The sequence below is a fragment of the Onychostruthus taczanowskii genome, unplaced genomic scaffold (assembly GCF_017590055.1).
Source record: "Onychostruthus taczanowskii isolate IOZ18803 unplaced genomic scaffold, ASM1759005v1 scaffold97, whole genome shotgun sequence".
NCBI lineage: Eukaryota > Metazoa > Chordata > Aves > Passeriformes > Passeridae > Onychostruthus > Onychostruthus taczanowskii.
This window is the reverse complement of record NW_024507768.1, coordinates 1,509,316-1,535,121: the sequence shown is the minus strand read 5'-3', so window position 1 is coordinate 1,535,121 and position 25,806 is coordinate 1,509,316. Positions and strand designations below refer to the sequence as shown.

Sequence of the window (25,806 nt, the reverse complement as noted above, 5' to 3'; positions counted from 1 at the left end):
TCCCTGCTCCATCTGCCCTGCTCACTGAGCCTGGTCCGGGGCTGGGATGGCTCTGCTCCTTCCCTCAGGGATGGGTGGCTTTTCCCAGCAGCAAGAGGTCGAAGTCCCCATGCCTCACAGGACACGTGGCATCAAGGCAGCAGCCAAGGCACCTTCCTGAGCTCTGGGGCTGTTCCTGCTCCCTGCACTGAGCCTAACCCTGCCCTGTCCCCCTCCCAAAGCAGCCGCAGTGCCCCTCAAAACACTCCTGCCTCCTTCCCCCTGCCAACATGAGAAACCCATCCAGACCTGGCCACCCCGGGCTCTCTGTCCCCCTGCCAGCCTCCTGCCACCCTGCTCCCCTCCACCTCTGTCCCTCTGTGACCCTCCTGCAGCCCGGGGTTGCTTTCCCCAGACTCTGCCCTTGCAGTTGCAGCCTCAGGACTGGGCACTCTGCCTTGGTTTACTTTGGGCTGCAGCCACAAAAATACCTCCAAGCTGACCCAGTCCCTTCTCCTGGCTCCCCTCCTGGTCTCTGTCCCCTCTCTGTCTCTGTCCTTTCTGTCCCAAACTCTTGGCCCTGCATTGCTCAATGTTTTTCCCTGCACCTCCCTGGCCACTTCCCGCAGGATGCAGGAGAGTGGCTGGAGCAGTTTGGAACAGTCATCGCAGAAAAAAGGCAAAAAAAGGTGAAGGAACAAAAAAAAAAAAAAAAAAAGAAACAAGGAAAATGTACATACACAAAATAAATCAGGCAATCTGCCCTCACTGCTCTGTACTCATGACTCCCCAGCAAGAAGCCACAGTGGGGACACTGAGCCTGGGCCAGCCCCAAGTGCAATTCCTGAACACAGCACAAGGAATCCCCCACAAAACCCAGCCAGAGATGGAGGCACCCCAAACCTTTCCCTAAACAAGACACTTCCCATGCAGGGTGGGAGGGCAGCCCCTGGGCACTGCAGAGGGCCGTCAGCCTGATTACAAGCATGGTGTCTTTTTAAAAAGTATTAAAAAGCACTTTCATTAAAAAGAAGAAAAAAAAAAGTTAAAAAAGGAGCCATAAACCCCCATGGTTTGCATTGTCAATGCCCTCATGCCTTCACTGGTTCCCAGGGCGTGGAGAAGGAGCATCCCTGGGGGTGGCAGTGTCCCCCTGCTCCACCCTGCCCGTCCGTCCCCCCGTCCCCCCGGGCTGTGCCAGGCGCTGCCGGTGCCGCTGTCGCTGCCATGCCCATCAGTTTCAGACCTGGCACGGTGCTGCATCCTCCTGACCGTCAGTGCTCGCTGCTCTCCTCTCCACTCAGGACCACTCCTGAGCCAGGCTGGGCTGGAAGGAGGGCTCCTCCTCTGCTCCTCGTCCTGCTGCTGGCACGCTGGGATCCTGGCCTCCATCAGCAACACCGAGGGCTGCTCTCTCCCCCTCCAGCACCAGATGTGGGCTTCCTTTCTCCCTACACTTCCTTTCCCATTCTTCTTTTCTTTTTCCTTTTTTTTTTTTTTTTTTTAAAAAAAAAAAAAAAAAAAGAAAAAAAGAAAAAAAAAAAAAAGAAAAAAAGAAAAAAAAAAAAAAGAAAAAAAGAAAAAAAAAAAAAAGAAAAAAAGAAAAAAAAAAAGAAACTGTTCCTAAGTAGAAAACATCTGCGATCATCACAAGTCAGTCTTTTTTGGCTATTGTTTTTCTTCCTCCTCCTGTCTTCAAATGACTTCTCACAAGGCAAACAGGCACGGGTGGCTTTTCTGCAGGGCCCCCTCCCTCCCCTGCAGGCCCCTCGTGCCCCTGCCTGTCCCCAAGGGCCCCTAGTCCTTGACCAACTTGTACACGTGGTGCTGGGCGCCGTGCTCGCTGGTGGACACCTCGAAAACGAAGGCAATGCAGAGCAAGGTTTCCTGGGTATCCCTGTTGGTAACAACCTGCAGCAGAGCAGAGCGTGTTAGGGGAGTGCTGTGCCCGTGGGCAGGTGCTGCTATCTGGGGGGGTTGCAGATTTTGGGCTCAGGCACAGCCGCTTTGCACCACGAAAACATTTGCTACCCGTTATTTGTGGGGTCACACAGGCAGTAGCACAGCCAATTTAATTGCACAGTCAAGATTTACTACCCGGTTTTGGGGATGTTGCACAGGCTCAGGAACAGCCCGAACTGCACCACCAAAAATTTGTTTGGGGGAGGTTGAATTGGCTCAGGCCCAGCCACTGCATTTGCACCACCAAAAACTGCTACAGGTTATTTGGTGAAGTCAAACAAACTCAGGCACAGCCAATTTAATTGCACCATGAAAATTTTGCTCCCTATTATCTGGTAGACTTGTCCAGGCTTGGGCACAGCCACTTTGTTTGCACCACCAAGATCTGCTCCCTGGAATTCAGGGTCTGTGTGGGCCCAGGCACAGCCAGGTCTGTGCGGGGCCAGCGGGGTCGATCCAAGTGTGGGCTCCACACTCCTGGTGGGACACAGCCCCTGGAAAAGGAGGGGAGGTATACCTGCAGGATGGTGAAATTCTCCAGGACACTGTTCATCATGTACTTCTCTGGGAGGTGCTTGAGTTTGTGGATGAAGTTGATCATGTACTCGCACATGGGAGAGCGGTGGATGCGGTAGACGAAGCGGCCGTTCTCCAGCCGCGCGTACTCCGTCTGCGGGGGACAGCCAGGGTGAGCAGCTGTCCCCTGCCTGGTGGTGCCCAGCTGGGACATGGCAATGTCCTCCCCACTCCACCCATAAACATGGTACAGGCACCCATGTGTCCTACACCCAGCTCTGGGATTTTCTCCATCCCAGGACCCGCCGTGGACCAACTCCGACCCGTTCCCGATGCAGCGGGACAGGGAACTCACCTCCACCTTCTCCACGACCTGCTTCCCAAAGGAGCACACCTTGGTGGAGACTGTGATGGTCATGTTCTCTGCACTGCTGTACTGGCTGCTGACACCATAGAAGGTCCCTGGCCCGTCCTGGATCGTGCTGTTCAGATCCGCCTGAAGAGAGCAGAGGGACAGAGGGTCCCATGAGGCACCACCACACCCAGCTCCCCATGGGGACGAGGGACACCAGCTTTCAGAGCTGCCCAGGATGCTCCAGCTCTGCCAGCAGAGCCCCTGACCCTCAATGAGCCTGTAGCTCGAGCACGACCCTCCCCACCCTAACCCTCCCAGCAGGAGGAGGGTTACATCCAAAAATATATATATATATATATACCCAAAACTTGACGAGAAAGAAGGAGTTCTGGGGCCCACGCTCATAGAGCTCCTTGAGGCCGCCTTTCTTCTCGGGAAACTTGTCGTAGATCTGGCGGATGTCCACGGCCTCCAGCAGGGGGTCGCTGTACGAGGGGTTCGTCTGGCCGATGTGCACGAAGAGGTGTTTGCTGTACTGTAGGGAGCGGGGTGGGGACAGCAGCAGGACACGTCAGGCAGGAGCAAGCTGCCACCAGGCACGGGGAGGGATGGGCCACCAGGCGGGTGGTGGGCACACGGAGGGGATTTTTTACCGTTTCAGCATCCCGGGGCACCTCCATGAAGGCGGAGTACTCGAGGAGCCGGAGCTTGGCGGAGGCGATGGTGCGGTCCTGCCAGACCGGCACGGCCGAGGCAGCTGGCGGGAGCGGAGCCAAGGGCTCGTAACCTGGGCCAGGGGGAGTGACACGGGGGTGGAGGGACAGCCAGGAGCCGGGGTGAGCCCCCCCTGCGGTGCTGCTGTCTCCACGGCAGCCCCCACCTGCCATATCCACCTCCCTCCCAGCACAGGGTGGGCAAAACGTGGGGTGTACTGGGTGGGAAGGGACTGGAGGGTCCTGCTCACTGGGGAGCTTTTTGCTGGGTTTCAACTCAGGATTTTCCCCCGGTAGAGCTGGGGAGGAGACACAGGTGGGTGGCACTGTGCGTGGGAGGGGGCAGAGGACAAACTCTGGCAGGGACACTGGGTTCCCTCCAAGGGGGTAAGGACATGACTTACTGGCTAGTGATGGAGGCATGGGTGGCTGGATGGGGTAAGCTGGTTGTGCAAACGGTTTAATGCTGGAAAGGAAAAAGCATCATCAGGTTACCAAGCCCGGGATGCCCCAGCCCCTTGCCAAGGCGGGGTCCTGCTGGTGCCAGGTGTGGAGGGGTCTGTACTTACTCCTGAGAGGGTCCAGGCTGTCCTGGGATAGGCCCACTCCAAAACTGGGAAAACAGCACAGGGAAGAGTCAGTGGCTTCTGACTCTCCCCACTCCCAACACTTCCCTCCTCACCTGCTGCAAACAGCAGGGAGCCCTGCATTGCCACCAGGGCTGAGAAAGGCTGTTGAACATCCCCCTACCCCATGGGTGGCTCATGGTGTCCCCCCCACCCCGGGCTGTCCCCGTCTGGGGGGCGTGGGGCTGTCCTCACCCTGGGGGCAGCAGAGAAGACGGCCTGAGGAAGAGGAGGAGGGGGGCTGAGCTTGTTCTGCAGGACGCTGGCTGACACAATCTGCGCCGAGGACATGGAAGCCATGCTCTGCAGAGCCTTATCCTTCGAGACCTGGTCCTGAGGGGAAAAGGGGGGACAGGGGGGAAGCAGGGTTACAGGGGCAGACTGAGCTGCCTCAATCCCAGCGTGCCTGACAGGTTTTGTAAAGCCAGCAGCCAATCCCACAGCCCAGCCTGGGACCAGTGCAGAGGGATCCCCCACCCCCTCCCAAACATTAATTAACATCTGAAGCTTGCCAATATCCTCTGGGCAAAAGATGATGGGTCTGGAAAATGCCCTCCCCCCTTGGGGATGTGAAGGGTTTTTAGCCCCTCCACTGGAGAGGGCACAATGCAATGGGGAACAGAAGGAATTTCAGAGACAAGCTCAACTTACCAAGTTCATGGCCTGTCCGCAAAAGAAAGGGAAAAAAAAAGGTTAGAGTGTCATGGGAACCTTTGGGCACTCTGTACACCTCCCCTAACTTGCTGCTGGTGTCAGCTGGGGCAGAGTTAATTTTCTCCAGAACACAGGCATGGGGGTGAAAAGAATTAACTCTACCCCAGGTGAAACCAGCACAACTGGCTCATCACTATCCCCATCCTGGCTCATCACCACAGCCCGACCTGGGGAGTGAAGCCATTGACCTGGCTGCTCACCAGGGATGCACACGGTGGCCACTGATGCCCAGGCTTAATCCCACCAGGAATGGGACGCCAAAGTCCCCCATCCACTCTTTCAAGAGGTCACTGGTGAGCCAGGCCTGTGCCTTTCTTGGCTTTTTAATATCCTCTACAGCCTCTTGAGCTCACCCCCAGTGCTGTGTGTGCACTGACAGAGGAGACCAATTCTTTTTCCTTTTGCTGCAAAAGTCACAGCACTGCTGGGCAGGAGCTCCAGGCTCCCAGGTCTGGCCCGAAGCAGGGCTGCTCCTCCACTTGCATTGCTAGGACACGTTCATGCTGGTCCCAGAGCACACCCTCTGCTTTCCCTCTGAACCTTCCCCAGGGATCAATGCTTCATTTATTTTCACCTGGGGTAGGGCAGGAGGGCGGGCGTGCAGCCACATGCCAGGAGCACAAACACACACCTGACTGCAGCTCAAAAATACAGATACTGCAGCTCAAAAATGATACAGATACTGCAGCTCAAAAATACAGATATTGCAGCTCAAAAATGATACAGATACTGCAGCTCAAAAATACAGATACTGCTCATGGAAGCATCTTCATCCCACAGGACATGGGTCACCCCACAGTGCTGGCTGAGGGCAGGGGGCTGCCTGCACTGATCTTGAGAAGGGATGTTCTGTATCCTCAAGTATTGTTCAGGGGGATCTCTGCCCTGGCTGCTCCATGCCAGAATCCTGCAGGCAGCATGGCTGGGGATGGAGAGCACAGCCATGGACCCCTGGGGTCACTCCAGCCTCCAACTTCCCCTTGATCTGCACTGTGCTATGTGGCAAGGAAAGATTTTATTTTATTTTGATTTTGTAAAGTCTTCTGCTGCTGTTGAGCCTGCTACCTGCCCCCCTCACTTCCCTGACTGCTCCTCTTGAGGCTGGAGACTGGCTTTAAGGCATACAAGCCCAAAGGAGCAGAGCATCCCAAAATAAGTTTCAGATGCTCTCCCCGGCTTCTCCTAGCAGACCAAACCCTGGTCTAGCTGTGGGAGCCCTCCTGGCATCCCCCTCGTGGGGCACTGGGGTGCCTGCTGAAGGTCTTTGGGGGGCACATCTTGGTGGGCTCCCAGGCAGCATGAGCTGGAGTTTATTAAGGCTCTGAGGATGAGAATGCCCCAGCTCTGACAGTGTCCCTAGCTGCCAACTGTGACAGTGGCCTGCACTGCCAGCCTCAGTGCTGGACATGGACACAGCACCCAGGACAGGGGAGCTGGTGATGCCTTTGGGACCTCAGGGTCATCAGGCTGAAAGATTTCCTGGGCTCCCACTCACACAGCAAGGCAGCAAATCACCCCTGGGGCTACCCAAGGAGCTGCTCCTGGTGTGACAGAGATGAACTGAGGCACATGGCAGGAGCTGCTGTCCCCAGGGGGTGGCTGTGCACTGAGGACCTCTCTGTGCCCCACCTGACATCATGTGGGTCCAGCCCAAGCAGGGCTTGGTCCTTTGGTGATGCCCTCAGTGCTGGCCATGCCTCCCCATCATCACCCTCCCCACTGCCACCACAAGGTTTGGTGGGAACAGTTATGGAAAGGTTAGTTTGGCTCCAGTTAGGAGGAAGGAAAGAAGGAAGGAAGAAAAGAAAAGCCAACCAGAAAAGAGAGAGAGAATGATCCATTTTTTTCTCACTTGGCTCCCTTGGCTCCTGGCACGATGTCCTTGGCCCCAGCTGGACCCACTGCCTCTCACATCCCCGTGGTGCCCCTGGCAGTGCTCACACCCTGGTGAATCACAAGCCACTGGGCTGGCAGCCTGCAGGGACCCCTGGGGCCCCCCTGCTTCTGCCCACATCACACCAGCACCAGCTCTGAGCTGGGTCAGGCTCAGGTGTGGAGGAGGGTGGGTCTTGGCACACCTTGCTTGAACCTCACTTTGCCTCACTGGCTGCCCTGGGGGACCCTTCTCCTTGTGGGAGAACCAAAAGATGGGGCAGCCCTCACACATCACCAGAGGAGGGTTTAAACCCACATCTCCCCACGGCAGAGTCCTTGCCTGGACGCAAAGAGGGGATTTGGCACCACATTCACCCTGCTGGAGGAAAGAGCAGAGCTCTGCTCCCCTCCTTGCACCTCCCTCTGGGCATCCCACAACGACGCCTGTAAAAACCGTCTGACCCAAGGAGCCAAGTGAGGGGGAAGAAAAAAAAACACCAAAAAAAAGAGAGGTAAAACAGGAAAGCAAGCAGCACACCGCAGAGCCCAGTGCGTTAGCTGGCAGCAGGCGGGGGCCAGGCGAGGCAGGGCGTACCTTCAGCTTGGACTGAATCTCACGAGATTTCCGTCGGGCAAGAACCTGCAAGTGGCTAGAGACCTGCAGAGAGAGAGCAGAAGGAGAGGGGGAACAGCAGAGCCGTCAACCAGAGGAAAGGAGGAGGAAGGAGAGGGGCTGCCCATGCTCACAGAGACACCGCCGCGGACACCTGGGCAAGGGCGCCAACGTACCTTGATGCCAACCTGGTACTCCCGCACCTTCTTCCGAGCTAGAACCTGTATGTGGCTGGACACCTAGCGCCCGCCACGCCGTTCGGAAAGGAAAACACAGACAGTGTGAAGATGTGTTCCCCCTGCAGGGCGGGCTCTGTCCCCGGGGCAGGGAGCGCAGGAGCGGGGCAGCGCTTCGGCCGCGCCCGGAGGTGCTCAGGGTCCTGCACCCGCCAAGAGCTGCAGGAAGGAAAGTGGTGGGGGCACCCCGGTGCTGGTTGATGATGGTTTGTGCCCACCCCACGCTGGGGTCAAGCTTCTTGGTGTAAAACTGCTGCACTTGAGGGGGTGGGTCCCCATTTACCATCTCTTGGGGACACAGACAGACAGACCCGGCCAGCACCATAAGCCTGGCAGGTTTGAGGTGCCCTGGGGTGAAGCTCCTTGGTGTAAAGCTGCTACAGTTGAAGGGGTGGGTCCCCATTTACCACCTCTTGGGGACAGACAGACAGACAGACCCTGCCAGCACCATAAGCCTGGCAGGTTTGAGGTGCCCTGGGTTACTCGGTGGGGCCTGTGGGTCCAGGAGGGACTGGCACGTTGCCCCAGGGCTCCTGCTGGTTTTGCATATGGGAAAGGTGAGAAAGTTGGATTTTTGTGTCCAGGCCCCTGTAAGAGCAAGATCTAAAGAAAAGGGGCTGATGTCCAGGCAGTAAAGGCACAGCAAGGCTGGGGGGCCATCCACAGGAAGGGTGGGCATCCATGCATCCATGCTTCAGGGCTCATTTTGGCAAAAACCTGCTCCCACCAGTGCCAGGCTGTCCAAGAGGAGACACCAGGCTGCCCAGGAGATGACTGCTCAGAGGGATCAGTGCTGTGGGTGCTCTCTCCATGGCTTTCCCGAGTTCCCCAGAACACTGCATCCTCCCCCCATGGAGGGGGGGCCCACTTAAGTGTTTAATCCAGAAGTGAAGTGCTGCTTGGCACTGCTCTGAACACAAAACCAGTGGCCAGACCCTGGTCCCTCTCCTTTCAGCGTAAGTCCTGGAGGAATGACCTCTGCAGTGCTGGGGACCAGCATCCCTCTCTTGTAGGGACTTGTGGCACAGCACAGTCCCAGAATAAGTGTCCCAAACCCAACGATCTCCCTGTGGTGGGGGATGCTCCAAGGCCATGGGCTCTGCCTGGATGGGTGGCCTGGGGACCACCACGAGGGGAGGGAAGAGCCACTGGACACATGACAAGGGACACTGTCCCATTGAGGGCTGCAGCAGCCCACTCCTCAGACAGGTTTGGTGAAGCAAGGGCTTGCAGGGACCTCTGTGTGCTCCTGCAGGGAGCTCTGTGTGCCCTGCCTGCATCCCTGTCTGCCCCAGCATCCAGCCAGGCAGGGCAGTGAGAGCAGGGCAAGGGCTCCGTGGTACCTCCAGCCCCAGCAGGACCAGCACCACAGCTCCACACAGCCTGTCCCTGCATCCCTGGCTGGCATGGGGATGCCTTGCTCTCACCCATGGGGTCTGGAGTGCCTTTGCTGTGGCTCAAGTGGCATAAAGCCTGGCACGGGGCAGAGATAGGAACAGTCCCCAGATGCAGAAGGCGCAGGAGAGACCCATGCAGGCACACACAGACACACACACACTGCCCAGAGAGAGTCTGAGGGCTCCTGCCACCCCCAGGGTCACCCCAACCAGCTGGGGGCCCGGGTGCTGCCTGCCCCCACACCCCCCATTTCAATTCATCCTGGGACTGAGGAAACCCCAGGGGATTTGTGCTCACGGACGAAGCTCCTCGCAGAGGATGGGGACCTGCTGGCAGCAGCGGTGGCTTGAGGAGGGGACACAGATGACAGCTGGACATCCGCTCCCCCTCGGGCTTACCTGGCACCGCCTCCCACCCCGCCCCGAGCCCACCCCGGCAGAAAAAGCAGAGCAACGCCTCACCTGCTTCCTCGTCCGTGTCTTCCCCGTTCGCAGCTTGATGTAGCGGGCGATCAGCTCGTTACGACCTGCGGGCAGAGCCTGGGGTCAGCCCCGGCACAGGGGGGATACGGGGGGCATCAGCCCCGGCACAGGGGGGGCAGCAGCCCCAGACCCTGCGGGGCATCAGCCCGGCACACGGGGGACACGGGGGGCATCAGCTCCGGGACACGGGGGGCAGCAGCCCCAGCACACGAGGGTACAGCAGCACCGGAACACGGCGGGCATCAGCCCCAGCACAGAGCAGGCATCAGCCCCAGACCCTGCGGGGCACCAGCCCCGGCACAGGGGGGCATCAGCCCGGTACAGGGCGGGGGGATCAGCCCCGACACACGGGGGACACGAGGGGTATCAGCCCCGGCACACGGGGGGACACGGGGGTGACCAGCCTTGGCACACGGGGGGCATCAGCCCCGGCACGGGGTGGGCAGCAGCCCTGGCGCAGGGGGGACATGGGGGCCAGCAGCCCCGGCACAGGGGGGGTAGTAGCTGCAGACCCCGCGGGGCATCATCCCGGCACACGGGGGGCAGCACCCCGGCACAGGGGGGTATCAGCCCGGCACACGGGGGGCAGTAGCCCCGGGGCACACGGGGGGCAGCAGCCCCGGGGCACACGGGGGGCAGCAGCCCCGGACCCCCGCGCCCCCCGCGCTGGCGAGGGAGGCGCTGCCAGGAGGTGGCGCTGCCGCGACAGCGCCGGGGCGACCTCGGGGACACGGGGGTGGCCAGGCCAGGGCACCCCCCCTCACCCCGCTGCCTTACCAGCCCCGGGGCTCAGAGCGAGGTGACAGTCACCAGGGACCCCCACCACAAACCACAGAGCCCCTCGAAACCCATGGCAGCCCCCAGCACAGCCAGCGAGCCCACCCCGGGCAGCCGTGCCCGCGGGGGTCCCGGGCTAGCCCCCCACCCACCCCCGGGCACCCCGCTTCCCGTTCACAAGCCGTGCTGGCCTTTCCACCAGTATTTCCTAACGTCCTGGTCTAATTCGAAGCAGAAGTTGCTTTTGCGCCACATTTCAGGGGCCAGCTGTGGCCAATCTACGTTCAAACGTCAGAGCAGCTGGGAGCTTTCTTCTCCCGGCCCCGGCCCCCCCGGCCCCCGCCGGACCCCCCCGCGCACGGGGGCAGCCAGGCACGCCAGATTTATTTTAATGGACCAGATGGTCGCGGTTGGAACTTGTCGAAATGCCCTTGGAGCGGGTTTCAGCTTTAAAAGAATTAAAAAAAAAAAAATCCCCTAAAAAAAAAAAATAAAATACAACCCCCCGACCCCCCCATTCCGCCCCGATTGGCCCCCTCCCAGCCCCACAGCAACTGGGCCCTCCTGGGGGGACACACACATGGGGACAGACAGGGCCAGGTGGCACGCAGAGACAGCTGCCCCTTGGGGTGCCCGTGCCAGGCAGGAGCTGGAGGGTGGGTGACAATGGGGGTGCCCCTTGCACAGCCTGGTGGCACCCTGAGGCACAGCTCCCACTCCTCCTTAGCACCTAGCAGGGGCCAGCTCTTCAAGGGTGCCCTTCAAGCCCAGGTGAGGTGACACCCACAGCAGGGACCCTGCTGCTGAGCCCCAGTTTGGGGGTACACCTTCAAAACCCCCCTGTGCATGCCCTGCTCTTGAATGCCATGCTCTGCCCCCTGTACCCTGCCCGTGGGAAAGAAATATGGGGAAAAAATACAGGAGAGAAATGTGGGGCCTTCCTGGAGGAAGAGCCAGTGCCAGCCCTAGTGCCCAGCAACCAGAGCCAGCATCTCCTGCACCCATCCTGCCACACCATGCCCAGGGCTGCACCCTCACAGCCATCCCTGTGCCCACGTGCCCTGTCCCTTGTCCCTTTTCCCTGTGATTCATCTGGACCGTGCCATTCCCTCCGAGAGGGCACGTCCTCCTCCAAATTACCACATTCCCCAAATTCCTCTCCCCTGACACCACCACGTGAACCAGTTGGACAGGCTGGGTTAAAAATAACCCAGTGGAGCAAGGCCCAGTGTGCCCGTGCTGGGTCCTGGCTCCCCAGCTCCCACCTTGCTTTGCCACCCCCGCAGTGCTGGCACCACCCTGGGCACCCATGGAACCCCCAAAAAGAGGGGTGGCGAAGGACAGCAGAGGCACTGGCACACCATCATGCTGTGTGCTGGCATCCCTTGTGCTGCCAGTGCCCCTGGTACCCTTGGTAATGCCAGCCAGGGGTCCTGGGGGTCCCAGTGGGGAGGTGCTGGGGAAGGTGGGGGGAGATGGAAGGCCAGCAGGGGCTGCTGCCTCTTTAAGCAGCTGCCAGATGTCTCTGAAAGGCTGGAAAAACCGGTTGGGGCGTGCTTCGAAGGGCCAGGCTCCCGGCGGCACTTCAGCTATTCCCAGAGAAATCCAAAAAATGCACACGCTTGGGAAGCCCTGGGCTCCTCCACCTCCCCCTCACCCCGCTCCTCCAGCAGCCCCCACGCCGTGGGTGGGGGGCCCTGGCAAATGGGGTGCCACAGGTAGCTGTGCCACGGGTGTGGGGACAGTGGCACAGTGCTCTCCAGCAAGCCTTGTCACTTTTGCCTCTCTCTAGTGGCACTGGGGGAGCCACTGCTGTGCCAGCAGCATCTGGGCAGGTGTATTTTGGAGGCTGGGGACAGAGGTGCCAGCCCTGGTCCTCTTGTCACCATGGGGTGCTGGTAATATGGCAGCCTGCTCCTGACTTTGAGGTCCCTGGCCCTTGGGGGTGACATCATGGTTTGTGCAGGGCAGGAGGTACCAGTCCCTCCCCTGGCAGGGACAGGGAGTTTGGAAGACACCAAAAACGAGGCTGACACTCCAAAATCATCCCCCCAGTGGGGCTGACCAGCCCAGCTGCCACCAGTGAAGTCACCAAAAGCTGAGCTGGGTGCAGGCGGCTCAGGGTGGGTGAGTGACCCGTGCCACAGGGTGCTCTGGCCACCAGGTCCGGTTGGGGAAGATTTGGGGAGGTTTTTGGAGGCACAGGGGAGCAGGAGGGCTGGGACTGCCCTGGCCCCACAGTCCCGTGCCCGCTCCCTGCCCCACGGCTTCACCAAACCAGTCGGTCCGGCAGGGCCGAGAGAGGGAGGGAGCGGGAGGGAGGGACACAGGTCACTGCCACCTCCCCAGTCCAGCTCCAGATGAACCCGAGCCAGCTCCTTTCGGGGCTGGGGGATGCTCGAGGGCGATACCCCAGCGTGGGTTTGGGGCAGGAGGTTTTTCAGCTCAGCCCTGGCCCCGCTGTCCCTGCCGGCGCGGCGCCTCCATCCCGCCCCCGTCACTCACCGTACATCTTGCCCTCATCTGAGAGGATGATTTTCCTCCTGCCGCAGGGTGGGTAGATCGCCAGCGCCTCCTGGAAGCTCTGCTCGATGTCTGGACTCCACACACCCTCGGCATCATTGTCCAGACTCTTGTCCATGCCGTCCTGGCCATCTTCCCGCCCCTCCCCAGGGCTGCCGCTGGCGTTCCAGCTGTTGGACGCTATGGTGCTGGCTGCTCTGGGCTCCGACCCTGAGCCCCCACGGATATGGGACAACCTGCTGGGACACAGGGGACACCTGTCAGAGCCAGGAAGCCTTGCTGGGGCATGGGGTGCAGTGACAGCGTGGTGCCAGGTCTGTTCCTGGTCCTTGCCCTGCTCTCAGTGGCACCCAGAGCAGCATCTCATTGCAAGGCATCAGACACGCAAACAGGCTTTCCTCGAGGGCAGAGGATGATTTCTATGAGTACCCCCAAATCCAAGCCACAAGTGACCACCCAGGATCCACCCAAATAAAGTTTGGGAAGGAAACTGCCCCCAGCTACTGTATTACCCATACAAGGAACTTGGGCACATGGTGTTTATGGCTGACGCCTCGGGATAGGGTGGCAGCAGCCCCACAGCCTGTGAACCCTGACCCTGCTCCAGTACCCACTGCCAAACAGCAGTCTCTTTGGGCAAGCTGGCCCAAAAAACACCCCTAGGCCCCAAAATCCCAGCTCCACCATGCCTGGCAAAGGCAGAGCTGGGATCTGAAGGGAGATGCTGAGCAGCTCCAAGCCAGACCCCACTAATGGGAACCAGGTGGCCAGAGCCGTCCAGCAGCGTTCCCCTGGTACCAAGAGAGGCCCCCCACCCTGAGGATGCTCAGCTGGAGCCCCGAGCCCTCCCCAGCTGGTGGGTGACGCTGGGGAGCCTTCAACCCTCCTCCTCTTCCTCCTCCTCCTGCCCAGCTCCCAGCGCAGCAGCGTTTCAGTGTTTTGCAATAACATGTTTGGCGGCAGCTGCCGGCGGTGGGAGCGGAGAGGTGTCTCCTGCGCCGCCGCGCTTCCCGGACGGGCTGGGAGTGTACAAAGGTCTCCGGCACAGACATCTCCTTTTAAAGGAACTGCTGAGCCCGCTGGCTCAAGTGCGCTGCGAGGCCTTGATTGCTGCCTCTTTTTTTTTTTTTTTTTTCCTTTTATAAAAAAAGAAACTTAGCCCCCCCATCCCTCCTCTCTCCCTCGTCGCGATGTGATGTCAGCCCCTCCGGTCCCGCCGCCCATCGTCCCCCCCCTCGCCGCCTCTCCCCCTCTTGCTGAGCACTGTGGCCAAATAAGGAGAACTGGATTGTAGGATCGAGCCAGCCGGCCAAGGCAGGGATGGCGGCAGCGGTGCCGGACGGGCCAGGGCACCCCGGCTGTGCCTGCTGCTGGGGGTGACCCCCGGCAGGGATGCACGGTGCAAACCCCGCAGGGTTTTGGGGATGGGAGGGCAGGGAACACAGGGATGGAGAGGGTGGCATATGGGGACAGGCCCAGGGGAGCCTCACTCCTCCCTACAGCACAGAGCATCAGGGCTGTGTCCCCATGGGGTGAAACTGCCTTGGTGCTGAGCCCTGGCTGGTCTCCCAGGACCCCCAGACATGGGGGAACCTGAGACTCCTCAGTTTCTGCAGCAGCCCCCAAAGGCCTCAGTGGTCTCAGACCCCACAGCAAACCCAGACCCCTCAGCACTGTGGCAGCTCAGGAGCCCCCAGTGTCACAAAACCTCAGTGTCAGGGACCGTGCAGCCCGGTGCCAGCCCAGGACCCAGCAGGGCCCCACAGGGCTGCCATCAGCTCACCCTAGCAGGGGAAAGCCCCAAGAGCTGGTGCCGGAGGGTGACTTTACAGGGACTCACCAGACCCCCTGCCCTCCCTGATGGGTGATTTGGAGGCCAAGGGAAAAGCTATGGGGCTGAGAGCAAAACCAGCACGGGGCTGGCTGCACCGCTGCAGGCAGCGTGCCCAGTGCCCTGGGTCACCGTGCCAGGCGCTGCCTGCACAGGCAGGGTGACAGCTGACCCCACACCCTGCCTGTGACACACGTGTCCCCCTCCCTTGGAGCTCCCCAGCCCCCTCCCACCCCACTCCCCCTCCAGCAGGGAAATCCCAGCCCAGCCTTTTTCAGGGAAGCTGGGAGAGGAGGGAGGGTGATGCTGGGGCCCCGGCCAAGGTGCGAGGAAGCAGCTCCTCCTCCTTCTCCTTCTCCTCCTCCGCCGAACCTGCTTTTGGCCGGGCGAAGACATTGGATTTCCTGGAGGGAGGGTGCATGCACCGCGCTGACGCAAGGCACGGCCGAGTGCCGCTCCACCCTGCCCTTACAAAACACCAACAACAGCGGCAATTAGGGAACCGGCACGGCTGGACAGCCTGCAGAGACCGCGGCCAGACCTGCTCAGCACAGGCAAGGGGACCGGACCTGCCAGAAAATATGTCACCGGCATGATCCTGCCTCCCAGCTGCTCCCCAGGGACCTCGGCAGGAAGACCACCCCTCCCACAGCATCTCTGCAGGGTTTGGGCATCCCAGGACCACTTACCCACATCCCCAGGGGATGCTTGCCTACTCTGAGGATGCCCACCACCCATGAGAGGGGATGGTCAGTGACAGCCAGGCCAGGAGGGTGTCCTCACTTCCAGCTCACTCGCCCCTCACACCCTGAATTTGTGGGGGGCACACGCTCCAGCCCACAGCTTTAGAGGGTGATGGAGGGGGCTGCACCCCTCTGAGGTCACCCAGTGGATGAGGTGCCCAGTGCAGGCAGGGGAGGATGCCTCCAGGGCAGGATGCCTCCAGGGCATGCCTTATCTCCCTGCCAGGTCAAGGCTGCCCAGGAGATTGGGACGGTGTTCCCACGGCCCCCAGGGCTTGGCCCCAGCACCAGGGGCAGGGATGTGAGGGAAACCTGGGGCCTGAGCAGGGAGTGGGGCTGCAGGCAGTTGGGAGAGCTGCTTGGGGCTGGCACCCTGCTGGAGCTACAGGAAACCTCCTTAAACCCTGCAAAAGCAAAGGGGCATGCAAAGAGGGAAGGGTGCCTGAAAAATGGGTGTTTTGTGGCGGGTGAGGGAAGGAAATACTTTGGAGGCAGTGTCTGCACTCAGAGAAGCACCATGGGCACCCTGTGAGTGTCAAAGGACAGGAGCAAGGTGCTGCTGGATCCAGCACAACCAGCTGCGATAGGGATCGGGTCAGGGATGTGCAGGGTGGCACAGGGGACATGCAGGGAGCACGGGGACATTGTGACATGGGCAGAGGTGCCCGTCACTCCCACACTGCCCCCGTGCACCCAGACCTCATCCTTGAGCCGTGCTGCCGAGCTGGGGGACAGCATATTCCTCTTCCCCAGCATGGTCAGCCCCAAAAGCATCATCCCATCTGGTGCACCATGAGGCACACCCCCAGCAGCCCTTGCACTGCCCCAAACCCTTGTGTCCTGCCCAAACTGGGACAGGGGTGGTGGCTGTTGTCACAGCTTCTCCTCAAAGCACCTGGAGCAGAGGGCACGGTCACCAGCACTCGCTCCACAAGGGGGATTGCAGCACAGCATGTCCCCAGCTGGCACTGTCCACAGGGACAAGGTGTGGGACAGAGCAGCCCCAAGGACCCCTTCTTACCTGGGGCTGCCCAGGTGGCAGGGGACATTGGGACAAAAAGACTGCAAAGGTGCTGAGGACACTGCGGAGGCAAAGAGCCCTGCAAAGACAGGGAGGGGGATCCAGCTGCATGCTGCCTCCATCCTGCCTCCCCTTGCAGGGGGCCCAGGGCAGTGCAGCCCTTCTCCCTCCCCCCTGCACCCAGACCCCACGGCTAAAGGATAAAAGTTCATGACAAGCCTGGGCAGGATCAGCACAGAGCAGCTCAGCCCTGCACTGGCCCAGTGCCGCCTGCACCAGCCCTGTGGGGGAACACGAGGCTGCTGTCACCCCTCCCTGTCACCGTGACTGATGGCACCCACACTCTGGAGGTGAGGGGGACACGAGTCCCATCCTCCCTGGTGCTGAGCGTGCAGCCCCTGCCAGGGACTGCTCTGTGAGACATCAAAGCTGGGGCTCTAGGGCACCCCAGCTCCTCGTGTCCTGGCACACTGGGGCTCAGTGAGGGCACAGCTGGGCTCTGATACTGGCACTGATTTGTAGGCAGGCAGAGGGGCTGATACTGGCACTGATTCGTAGGCAGGCAGAGGCTTTCACTAACGTGCTCCTTGTTTCAGGCAGGGGAGGACTGGCTGGGGCCGTGTCCCTGCTCCTGCCTCTCCCCACCTGGTGACACGGCCAGGAGGAATGCTGCCCACACAGTCACAGGGCCACCAGCTCTGCAGAGCCCCTGGAAGGAAACCCAAAAGCTGTGGAGCTCCTGGGGGATGCCAGCAAGACCACAACACACCAGAGAAGATGCTGCTGTGTCCACTGCAGTGCACAGAGCGGGATGCTCTCAGCTCTGCCAAGATGACCCTGCAGGTCACAGGAGCCCCATATCCCTGGCACCTTGCCCAGGGACCCTCTGGGCACACCATGCCTCATTCCTGCAGGGAAACACCATCCTGGCTGGCACATGGCTGTGCCAGGGACAGCCAGAGCTCACCCAGGCGGGTGGCACTGCACGAGGGCGGTGAAAGGAGGTTTGTTTACATTGTGCTCCTCTTCCAAACAGCTCAGGCTGCGGTGAGGGATTCCCTGGCTCCTGGAGGGAACAGTGGCCGCCCTACCATCTCCCACCCAGGTTTGCACCTCCCGACTGGCCACATCCTCTTTGAAAGGTCCCCTGGCACAGTCTGGGCACCCAGACGGTGGCAGATCCCCCAGTGCACCAGGCCAGCTCCCCGTGAGACAGCCCAACTAATTTCCTCCCCTCTATCACTTCCTGTCCCTTCCGGCTTGGCGGGCGGCTCAGGAAGCAATCGGAGCGAGGAAACCGCAGGAAGCCACGTGGCAGCATCCCACCAGGGTCAGGAGGACTGCCAGGGCTGCCCCAGGCTCCCCATGCCCCCCAGCTCCAGCTGGACCCCAGCAGCCAAAGGGTCCCCTTGCTCCCAGCAAAGCCCTGGGCTGGCAGGGATGTGGCTGGTCCTTGCTCAGCCGTGCAAGGCTGAGGGATGCTCAGACCCCTCATCCCAGGGAGCTGTGGATGAACAAAGAGAAAATGTGAGCGATTTGCTCCCGAAATGTTTGGGGCAGAGAGGAGGAAGGGGATGAGGCAAAGCCAGGGCACAGCTCCCTCCTAATGGCAGAATCACGGGCATCCAAGCCAACCCCTCCATGCCCTCCTTTTCCCCAGTCCTGGCAGGGTGGCACAGCTGGGTTTCGCCTTCTGGAGGACCTGAGCCGGTTTTGCTCGAGTCTTCAGGCTCAGGACCCGAGGGCAGAGGACAGACGGACACTGTAACCCGGCGTGCCTCCCTGGCCCAATTACACTGCCCTGCCCAGCCAGGACGGGGCGTTTCACCCAGCAGCGCATAAATAGAAAGCTTTTAGAGCATTAATTGCTCTCTGTGTTATGAAACGAGCTGGATGGAAACAACAGGGTTGGAGCTGCCTGCTGGGGATGGGCCACCCCCGTGCTGTCCCGTGACACCCCCAGTGCTGGTAGCCCATGGCACAGCCAGTGCTGGACACAGCATCCATTGGGGACGGCTGAATTTGCCAAAATTTATCCATCCCAGGATGCCTTCTCCTCAAGATCCCCTGTAGATGAGTTCAAGATGTCCCGAGTCCTTGGGGACTCCCAGCTTGTCCCAAAGGGAAAACAAGAGTCTCTGGTGTCAGGGGGGCACCAGGGAAGCCTGGGTCAGGCAGTTCTGTGCCTGAAGTGGGACAGTGTCCCACCACTGGGGCCAGCCAGACCCCACCAGCCCTCTGTCCTGCTCCTAGGAGGAGAAATGCCTCCACAGAAGAGCTCCAGGTGCTGCTGACCCCATTTTATGCCATTGCAGCAGGGCCAGGGAAAACATCTCCCAGGGGACACTACCAGGCAAGGAGGAGGAGGAGGAAAAGGTGGAGGAGAAGGAGGAGGAGGAAGGCTGCAATGAATTTCACACCTGCCCCCAGCCGCCTCCGCCCCCGTGAAACCCAAGCCTGCCCAGGCAGCAGCTGTGCCCACTGCCCGCTCTGTGGCACCCGCTGGAGCCCAGGGTCAGCACCGACTGCCACACTCAGCTCCCAGCCAGAAAATCCCCGTGGGATGGGGGGTGTGAGAACTGACTGGGGGGGATCAGCTCCTGAGACACCGGGCAGAGCGGCTGCCAGGCATTACCACCCCAGCTGAGACACGGAGATGTCCCTGCCTGCCAGAGTCTGGCACAGAATGTGACACTGCACTGTCACCCCTGTGAGGGGGACACGCTTCCCTGCCCTCCTGCTCGAAGCAGCGCCCAGCTGAGTCCTCCAGGAGCTGCAACAGCAGGTACAGGCTGCCCTGCACAAACCCAAACATTCCCAGAAAGGGATATTTTGATTTAGCACCATTTTGCTGCCACCACCCCCAGACAGTCCCAGCGAGCGGATCCTCGTGCGTGCCAGGAGCGTGCTGGGAGCCCGGGGCAGCTCATGGCCTTCCCCCAGCATCTCCTGCCACGGCCCGAGCCCAGAGCTGGAGACGGGCACAGCGACTCCAGCTCCCGCAGATTGAAAAATTGCTCTGGAATCCTTGGGGAGGAAAACTGCTAAAAATACATGAAGGCAGTATTCTTGGTAAAAGAAGGAGCTCCAGAGAGGAGCGTGGTCCAAGAGTGCCAGAGAGCCCAGCACAGTGTGTTAGACCCCTGCCCAGCACGCTGATGTCCAAACACCACAGCTGGACCCTGACAACTCCACAGTGCCACCCAGGCAAGGCTGCAAGGGGACACAGCAGCCACCCCATGCAAGAGCTGGAGCCCAAACTCGTGCCATGAGCTGGGCACAGGTGCTGGCAAGCATGGAAAGCAGAACCCTGCCCAACTCATCCACCGAGCGCGCTGGCACAAAGCCGAGCAGGGAGAAGCAGGGTCTTGGAGCAGACCTTCTATCCCGGGCAGGGAGAAGCAGGGTCTTGGAGCAGACCTGCTCTCCAGGGCAGGGAGAAGCAGGGTCTTGGAGCAGACCTGCTCTCCCAGGCAGGGAGAAGCAGGGTCTTGGAGCAGACCTGCTCTCCCAGGCAGGGAGAAGCAGGGTCTTGGAGCAGACCTTCTCTCCTGGGCAGGGAAAAGCAGGGTCTTGCAGCAGACCTGCTCTCCCGGGCAGGGAAAAGCAGGGTCTTGGAGCAGACCTGCTCTCCCGGTCAGGGAGAAGCAGGGGCTTGGAGCAGACCTGCTCTCCCAGGCAGGGAGAAGCAGGGTCTTGGAGCAGACCTGCTCTCCCGGTCAGGGAGAAGCAGGGGCTTGGAGCAGACCTTCTCTCCCGGACTGTGAAGAGCCCAGATCTTCCTGCTAATAAAAACCCGACGCTCGGTTGGGTCGGGAGCTCGCATGCCTGCGTGCGGGTGTGCTTCTTCCTAAACCCGAATTGCCTAAGCCGGCGGGGGGGAGGCAGGAGCTGGCTGCCTCTGGGGGAAGGGCGAGGAGCTGGCATGGGAACGGCAGCCCATCCTCCACGCACCCGCGCCGCTCCGCGTCTGTAAACTTTGAACATCTTCCGGAGAGAAGTTAGTGGCTATTGTGAACAGCTGGATCTAATTTTACGAGGAGCGAGGAGGAGACAGTTGTGGGGAAATAATAAGGCTTGGCGCTCACAGGCGAGGATCCCCGAGCCCGGCCAGCCTTCCTGCCTCCACCGCACTGCGCCGGGGGAGCGCTGGCGAGACGGTCACGGCGAAACTGAGGCACGGAGCATCGCGGGGCTCGCCCGCCTCCTGGGTAACGCCAACCGGGAACAAACGCTTTGCCCTTGTTTCCCCGGACCCTCCGCCCCTCCAGCAGCCGGGGCATCCGCGGGGGCACGGCTCTTCCTCAGAGCAGCGAACGGGGCTGGCAGCGCAGGGCCCCCCTGCCAGCCCACGGCAGCATCTTCAGAGCCAGGGTGACCCCGCGCTCGCTCCCGATGCTCGTGGGCACGGCGGTGCGAGTGCGACACCTCCCTCCAGCCGGCTGCTTCCCCTGAGGCTCTGCCCACCTCCTAAAATTAGCTGCAGCCCTGCTGTCCCCTCCCCGGCCACCCCTCGCAGTCAGGGAGCTCTGCCAGCACACGCTCCTGGTCCCGATCCCCCGGCAGCAAAGGGGGAAGGGGATGGAGCAGCCTCCTCCATCACTCACACCTCGCCAGCCGGCAGCCAGCGCTCCCCGGGAGCAGCCCCGCTGTCACCTCAGTGCCTCAGGAGAGTGCCCGAGGGTGAGCTCTGGGTCGGCTTTGTGGAGCAGGGACCCAGCAGAGCCTGTGACACACCCAGAGCCCCGCTGGGAGGTGGCAGCGGTGGGTTTTGGTGCTGTTGTCTCATGGCAGCGTAATGGGGGATGCTGGGGGTGTTGGAGCATCACATCTGTTTGGGAAGGGATGGGGGGATGAGTTCCATCGGGATTTGCGCTGTCAGGACGGGATGTGCCTCATGCGATCAGTATTTCCCCAAATCCTTCACCCACAGGTACAGCTGCAGCAGCGTAGAGCCCTCTGTGAACACCGTCACCACAAGGCCACCATCTGCCAACCCCAAGAACGAGACCGTGGGGTTCACAGCCTGTCACCTCCAAAGGGCTCGGCCTCATGGGCTCCTCAGGAAACCCTACCACGATCTGCACGGCGCGCTCAAAACAGCACCAGCACCACACGACCCCCTGCTCCCACCACCGCGGCCAGGCCAGCGGCTGACCGGCACCACCAGGAGTTTTTCCCGGGGCCCCTCGTTCCCATTTCACAGGCGGGGAAAGCTGGAGCAGCGGGAGCTGCAGCAGCATGTCCAGACCCGCAGCAGGATCCGGACGTGCGTTGTCGCGCAGGGGGGGCAGCTCCTGCCGTGTGCCCGCTGCAGGCTGGTGCGGGGCACGGCCCCGCCGGCTCACCCCATCATTACCTTCCCTCCCTCCTTCCCTCTCTCCCTCCCTCCCTCCCTCCAAAAAAACATTTCATAAGTCGCCACGTGACGGTGGCAATAGCGAACGCCCATGCGCTTCAGGTGTCTGCCCCAACCACAACACGCAGGTGCCTGGGCTCGGCTGCTGCGGCTCCCGGCCTGGCCCCCACCCCAAATAACACCTTGGACAAACAGCTGAGAAGGTCAGGGCACGGCCTGGCCGCTCGGCAAATCCCGCCTGGATGGAAGCTCCCAAAATCAAGGGTGGTTGGTAATAGCCCATCCAGCGGTGGCGCTCAGGGTGATGTAAACACTGCGGCTGTCCCGGCAGCCCCTTGCCATCCAGGATTTAATGAGAGAGGGAAGCTCCCAGAGATGGGATGTTTTTTGGAAAGTATCCGTCCAGTTCAGTGATGGATGGAGAGATTCCAACCTCATAAAGAGCCTCGGGATGGCTCTTGTCACACAGATCCCAGCAGCACCCCTGGTTAGGGTTTTGCTGCCCCTTCTCCCCTCTTCCCCCCTCCATTTTCCACTCCCACAGACAGAAGAAGAGGTACGAACGCAGGAAAAGACAATTTCCCCCCCCTAAAACAGCCCAAAATTGCCCATTTATGCCCTTTCTGGCTGCACCCAGTCTCACCACCGAGCTCACCTGCCACCGGCCTCGTGCTCTCTGTGTGTTTGATGGGAGCTGCGCGGTTACTTGCTTTTTAATACATTAATTATAGCTGATTACCGCTGCCACCCCCACCTCCTCAGTGCCATGACCTGCTCACACACCGCCAGGAAAGGGCTCCTTCCTTGGGCACAGCGCCAGGGCCACCGGGACTCGCCTCCCAACCCACTTGGTGGCAAGATGGGGATTAAATGGCGATTAAAAGGAGATGCTGTTTCTGATATCATGATAAACAGCCACCGCATGTCATGGCAAATGGATGCAAGTCCCTTTTCTTGATGGAGCTGGAGGATTCTGCTTTGGAGGAGAGGGATTTTAAATGTGGGATGAGTGCTGGAGGGTTATGCTGTCCAAAATGCCCTGGTTGAAACATCCCCCTACTCTGAGCTGCACCCCAATGTTGCAGCCACCACGGGCAGGACAAGGCTCCTTGAAAACCTGGGTGCCATTTATAGAAAGTGGCTGGACCCGCTGCTCTCAAAGGGTTATTCCTGTCAGAAAATCCAGTGTGGTGCCAGCCACATGCCCACGGTGGGGAGGTAGCTGGGTGCTCGAGGTCCCTGGGGATGGCAATGTCCCCCCGTGCCACCCAGCTGTCAGGAGGAGCTGCTCACCCCACAGCCATCTGCAGTCTCTTCCCATGGGAATGCTGACCCTGTAACACCCAAACAGGGCCAAATCCAGCACCTTCTCCCCATGGGACAGTCCTGCCCATCCTCTCTGGGGGGGGGGAAGTGCTGGGGCACTGCCACAGTGACCATCACCTGCCCTGCCACCAGGGTCCCAGCCCCCCTACCCATTTCTCTTCCAGCTTCACCACTGAGTGACCTCAGCAAGCCCTCACCCCTCGCCCACTTTGCGGACCCTCCTTCTCCCAGTCTTGGGGGAAATGATCCCCCAAGGGGTGTGGGCTGTGAGGCCACAGAGACCCCAGCTCCGGAGGGTGCATGAGGGGCGCACCAGCCTGGCAAACCCCAATTGTCCCCTCAGCATCACCAGCGCTCCAGCGCCGGGGGGAGGCTGGCAGCCGGGCTGGCAGGGCCCCCCAGGGTGGCCGGGCACTGCCAATGCCCTGACTCACGACACGCACGTACCCGCGCGGGGTAAAGCGATAGGAGGGGAGAGAGGATGCCGGAGCCCAAAATACCCCGGCGTGCCTGACACAGGAGATTATCGCTTCGCTGATGGGACCATCGCCCAGCCCGGCTTGTCCCGGCTCCCTGCAAAGCACCAAAACCCCCCAAAATCTCAGCCTTCACCTTTCCCCGTGCCAACCGCCCAACAGCAGTGAGCAGCTGCAGGGTGCCCGCCACAGCAGCTGGGCCACTGGTATCATTTCCAGCTGGTTTCTCCCCAAACTGGTTTTTTTTCTCAGTTAGTAGAAGCCAAATGTGTTGTATAGGGCCTGAGCGGTTTCGGGGGGTTGGAAGTGGGTGACTCTGCGAGGGCTTGGCCGTATTTTCCTTCCAAGGGGGTTAAGGGGAAAAAAAACAACACCAAACCCAAGGAGGGTGTAAAAATAAAATAATAATAATAATAATAAAGATGACACACTGCTGAAAATTATACATCTAATTGCTGCCTTGTTAGCAAAGCACCCCTATGACGAGGCACAAAGTGTTTAGCATACAGTCAGTGCGTGGTCATCCCCTACATGCGTGTGACACACATGTAGCGTGACACGCGGGTGACCCCGCACCTCACCCGGGACCCTCCCGCGCCGCTCCCCCGGGGGGCTTCGGCCGGGGCGGGCAATCCCCGGTCCGCAACGCCCGGCTCCCGCCCCGAACGCTCCCGACGTGCGGGCACAAGGCTCCTTTGTCACCCCGGGGATGCGCCGCGGGGGGACGCGGCGGGGACCGCTGCGGGGGCAGCGCAACCCCGACGGGGCGGGAGCCCCGGGACACGACGGGGGGGAGCGAAACAGCCCCGAGCGTGCCCCCCCAGGCACACAGCCCACGGGGGGCGTCGGGGAGAGGCACCGAGCTGCCGGCTGGGGGGCGACCACGGCTGGTGCGACCCCGCCGCCCCCCGCCATCCGCCGGGGCTCGGGGCAGGCGCTGCGGGCCGGGAGGAAGGAGGGGCTGGAGGAGGAGGAGGAGGAGGCGGAGGAAGGGGGGTTGGGAGTCTCTTCCCGGCGAGCGCTTACCTGCTCCGTGCTCCGGAGGGGCTGGGCCGGCCGCGGTGCCGGGAGCGGGGCCGGGGCCGGAGCGGGGCCGGGGCCGGGCCGGGCCGGGGCGGGCGGAGGAATGCGGGGAGCGCGGCGGGCTCCCGGGACCGCGCACGGAGCCAGGCGCAGGGACGGGAAAGTTTATGCGAGGGAGGAGCGGAAAGTTGGGAGTCAATCAGGAGGCGGCGGGGCCGGGCCGAGCCTCCTCCTCCTCCCCTAACCTCCTTCTCCACCTCCTCCTCCTCCTCTTCCCGGCCTTTCCTCCCGCCCGACCCTCCCGACCTCCCCGTCGGGGCAGCGGGGACTCGGGACTTCCCTTCCACAGGGAGGTTTATTTTTTGGGAAAGGGCAGCCCTGGATTTGGGCTCGGTCCGGCCCGGGTTATGGGAGCGCTTTCTATGAGCCTTCCTCACCTTCCTCCTCTTCCTCCTTCTCCCTCCGGCATTCCCGGGATGCGGCCTTGGGCCACGAAGGTGCTGCTGGCCTGTCTTGTCCTGTCCCATCCGCAGCCAGGCAGGGTCACCCGTGCACACCTTCATCCCCTTCTGCACATCTTCATCGCCCTCTGTGCCCACTCTTCATTCCCGCCCCCCTGCACTCACACGCGTCCCTGTGCTCACCTCCATCCCCTTCTGCACATTTTCATTGCCTTCACGCTGTAATGCCCTGCCACACGTCTTCATCCTCCTCTTCCTCCCTGTCCTGACACCCTCATCCCTCTCCTCATCCTCACACACACACACACACACTCAGTCCCCTGCCTCCCACCAATCTGCAGATGCCCCATTTCTCCCAGACACGCACCCCGTGGTGCCCAGGATGGGAATTCAGCCCACGCTGTTGGGATTTCTCAAGGGAATTCAGCCAGGATCCACGCCATGGTCACTTCCTCTGAGAGAGCGGATGGGTGGTAATGTGCTAAGCCACAGCAAGCTGATCACATACAAATCCCTGGCCACGACCCAGCCTGACCATCAGCAACTGCAGCCCCAAAAGGGGCAAAAGCCCCAGTGCCCCTGGCCACAGGCCTGTGCCACAGTACCCAAAACCCCCAGAGAGAAATCAGGGTGAGGGATCCTGCCAGCGCCCTGCTGGGAGAAGGGATGTTCTTTGCATCCCGTTCCTTCCAGAAACATATTTTTCTAATTTTCATCATGAGCTTGGTTGTATTCGAGCGTTTTGGGACAAGACAGCCAATGCTTCAGTCCGTGAAGTGACAGGCTCTGAAGCATCC

The 25,806-nt window shown here is 60.9% G+C and overlaps 1 protein-coding gene across 6 annotated transcripts; it reads right to left on the bottom strand.

The window, feature by feature from the left end:
- Window positions 1-1,558: 1,558 nt before the first annotated feature.
- Window positions 1,559-24,613, bottom strand: TEAD3 (TEA domain transcription factor 3). 6 transcript variants are annotated; one of them, XM_041427153.1, is made up of 14 exons: window positions 24,552-24,612; window positions 12,752-13,008; window positions 9,449-9,513; window positions 7,530-7,592; window positions 7,336-7,398; window positions 4,803-4,814; window positions 4,347-4,484; window positions 4,095-4,138; window positions 3,930-3,991; window positions 3,466-3,599; window positions 3,174-3,347; window positions 2,813-2,953; window positions 2,459-2,611; window positions 1,559-1,890 (listed from the first exon to the last, which is right to left on the bottom strand). In XM_041427153.1, the coding sequence occupies exons 2-14, from the start codon at window positions 12,885-12,887 to the stop codon at window positions 1,777-1,779; spliced, it is 1,299 nt and encodes a 432-aa protein (XP_041283087.1). In that variant the 5' UTR covers window positions 12,888-13,008; window positions 24,552-24,612; the 3' UTR covers window positions 1,559-1,776. The 6 variants fall into 6 exon arrangements, with proteins under 6 accessions (XP_041283087.1, XP_041283084.1, XP_041283083.1 ...); XM_041427150.1 differs by having other exon boundaries at window positions 12,752-13,005; window positions 24,552-24,608; XM_041427149.1 differs by lacking the exon at window positions 24,552-24,612 and adding an exon at window positions 13,585-13,714 and having other exon boundaries at window positions 12,752-13,005.
- Window positions 24,614-25,806: the final 1,193 nt, after the last annotated feature.

Excerpts from the sequence above, each read along its gene's own strand:
- TEAD3 (XM_041427153.1), bottom strand. The coding sequence starts at position 12,887 with ATGGACAAGAGTCTGGACAATGATGCCGAGGGTGTGTGGAGTCCAGAC. Across the intron at positions 7,593-9,448 it reads AGACACGGACGAGGAAGCAG|GTGTCCAGCCACATACAGGT; the intron begins GTGAGGCGTTGC and ends GGCGGGCGCTAG. Across the intron at positions 2,612-2,812 it reads AGGTCGTGGAGAAGGTGGAG|ACGGAGTACGCGCGGCTGGA; the intron begins GTGAGTTCCCTG and ends TGTCCCCCGCAG.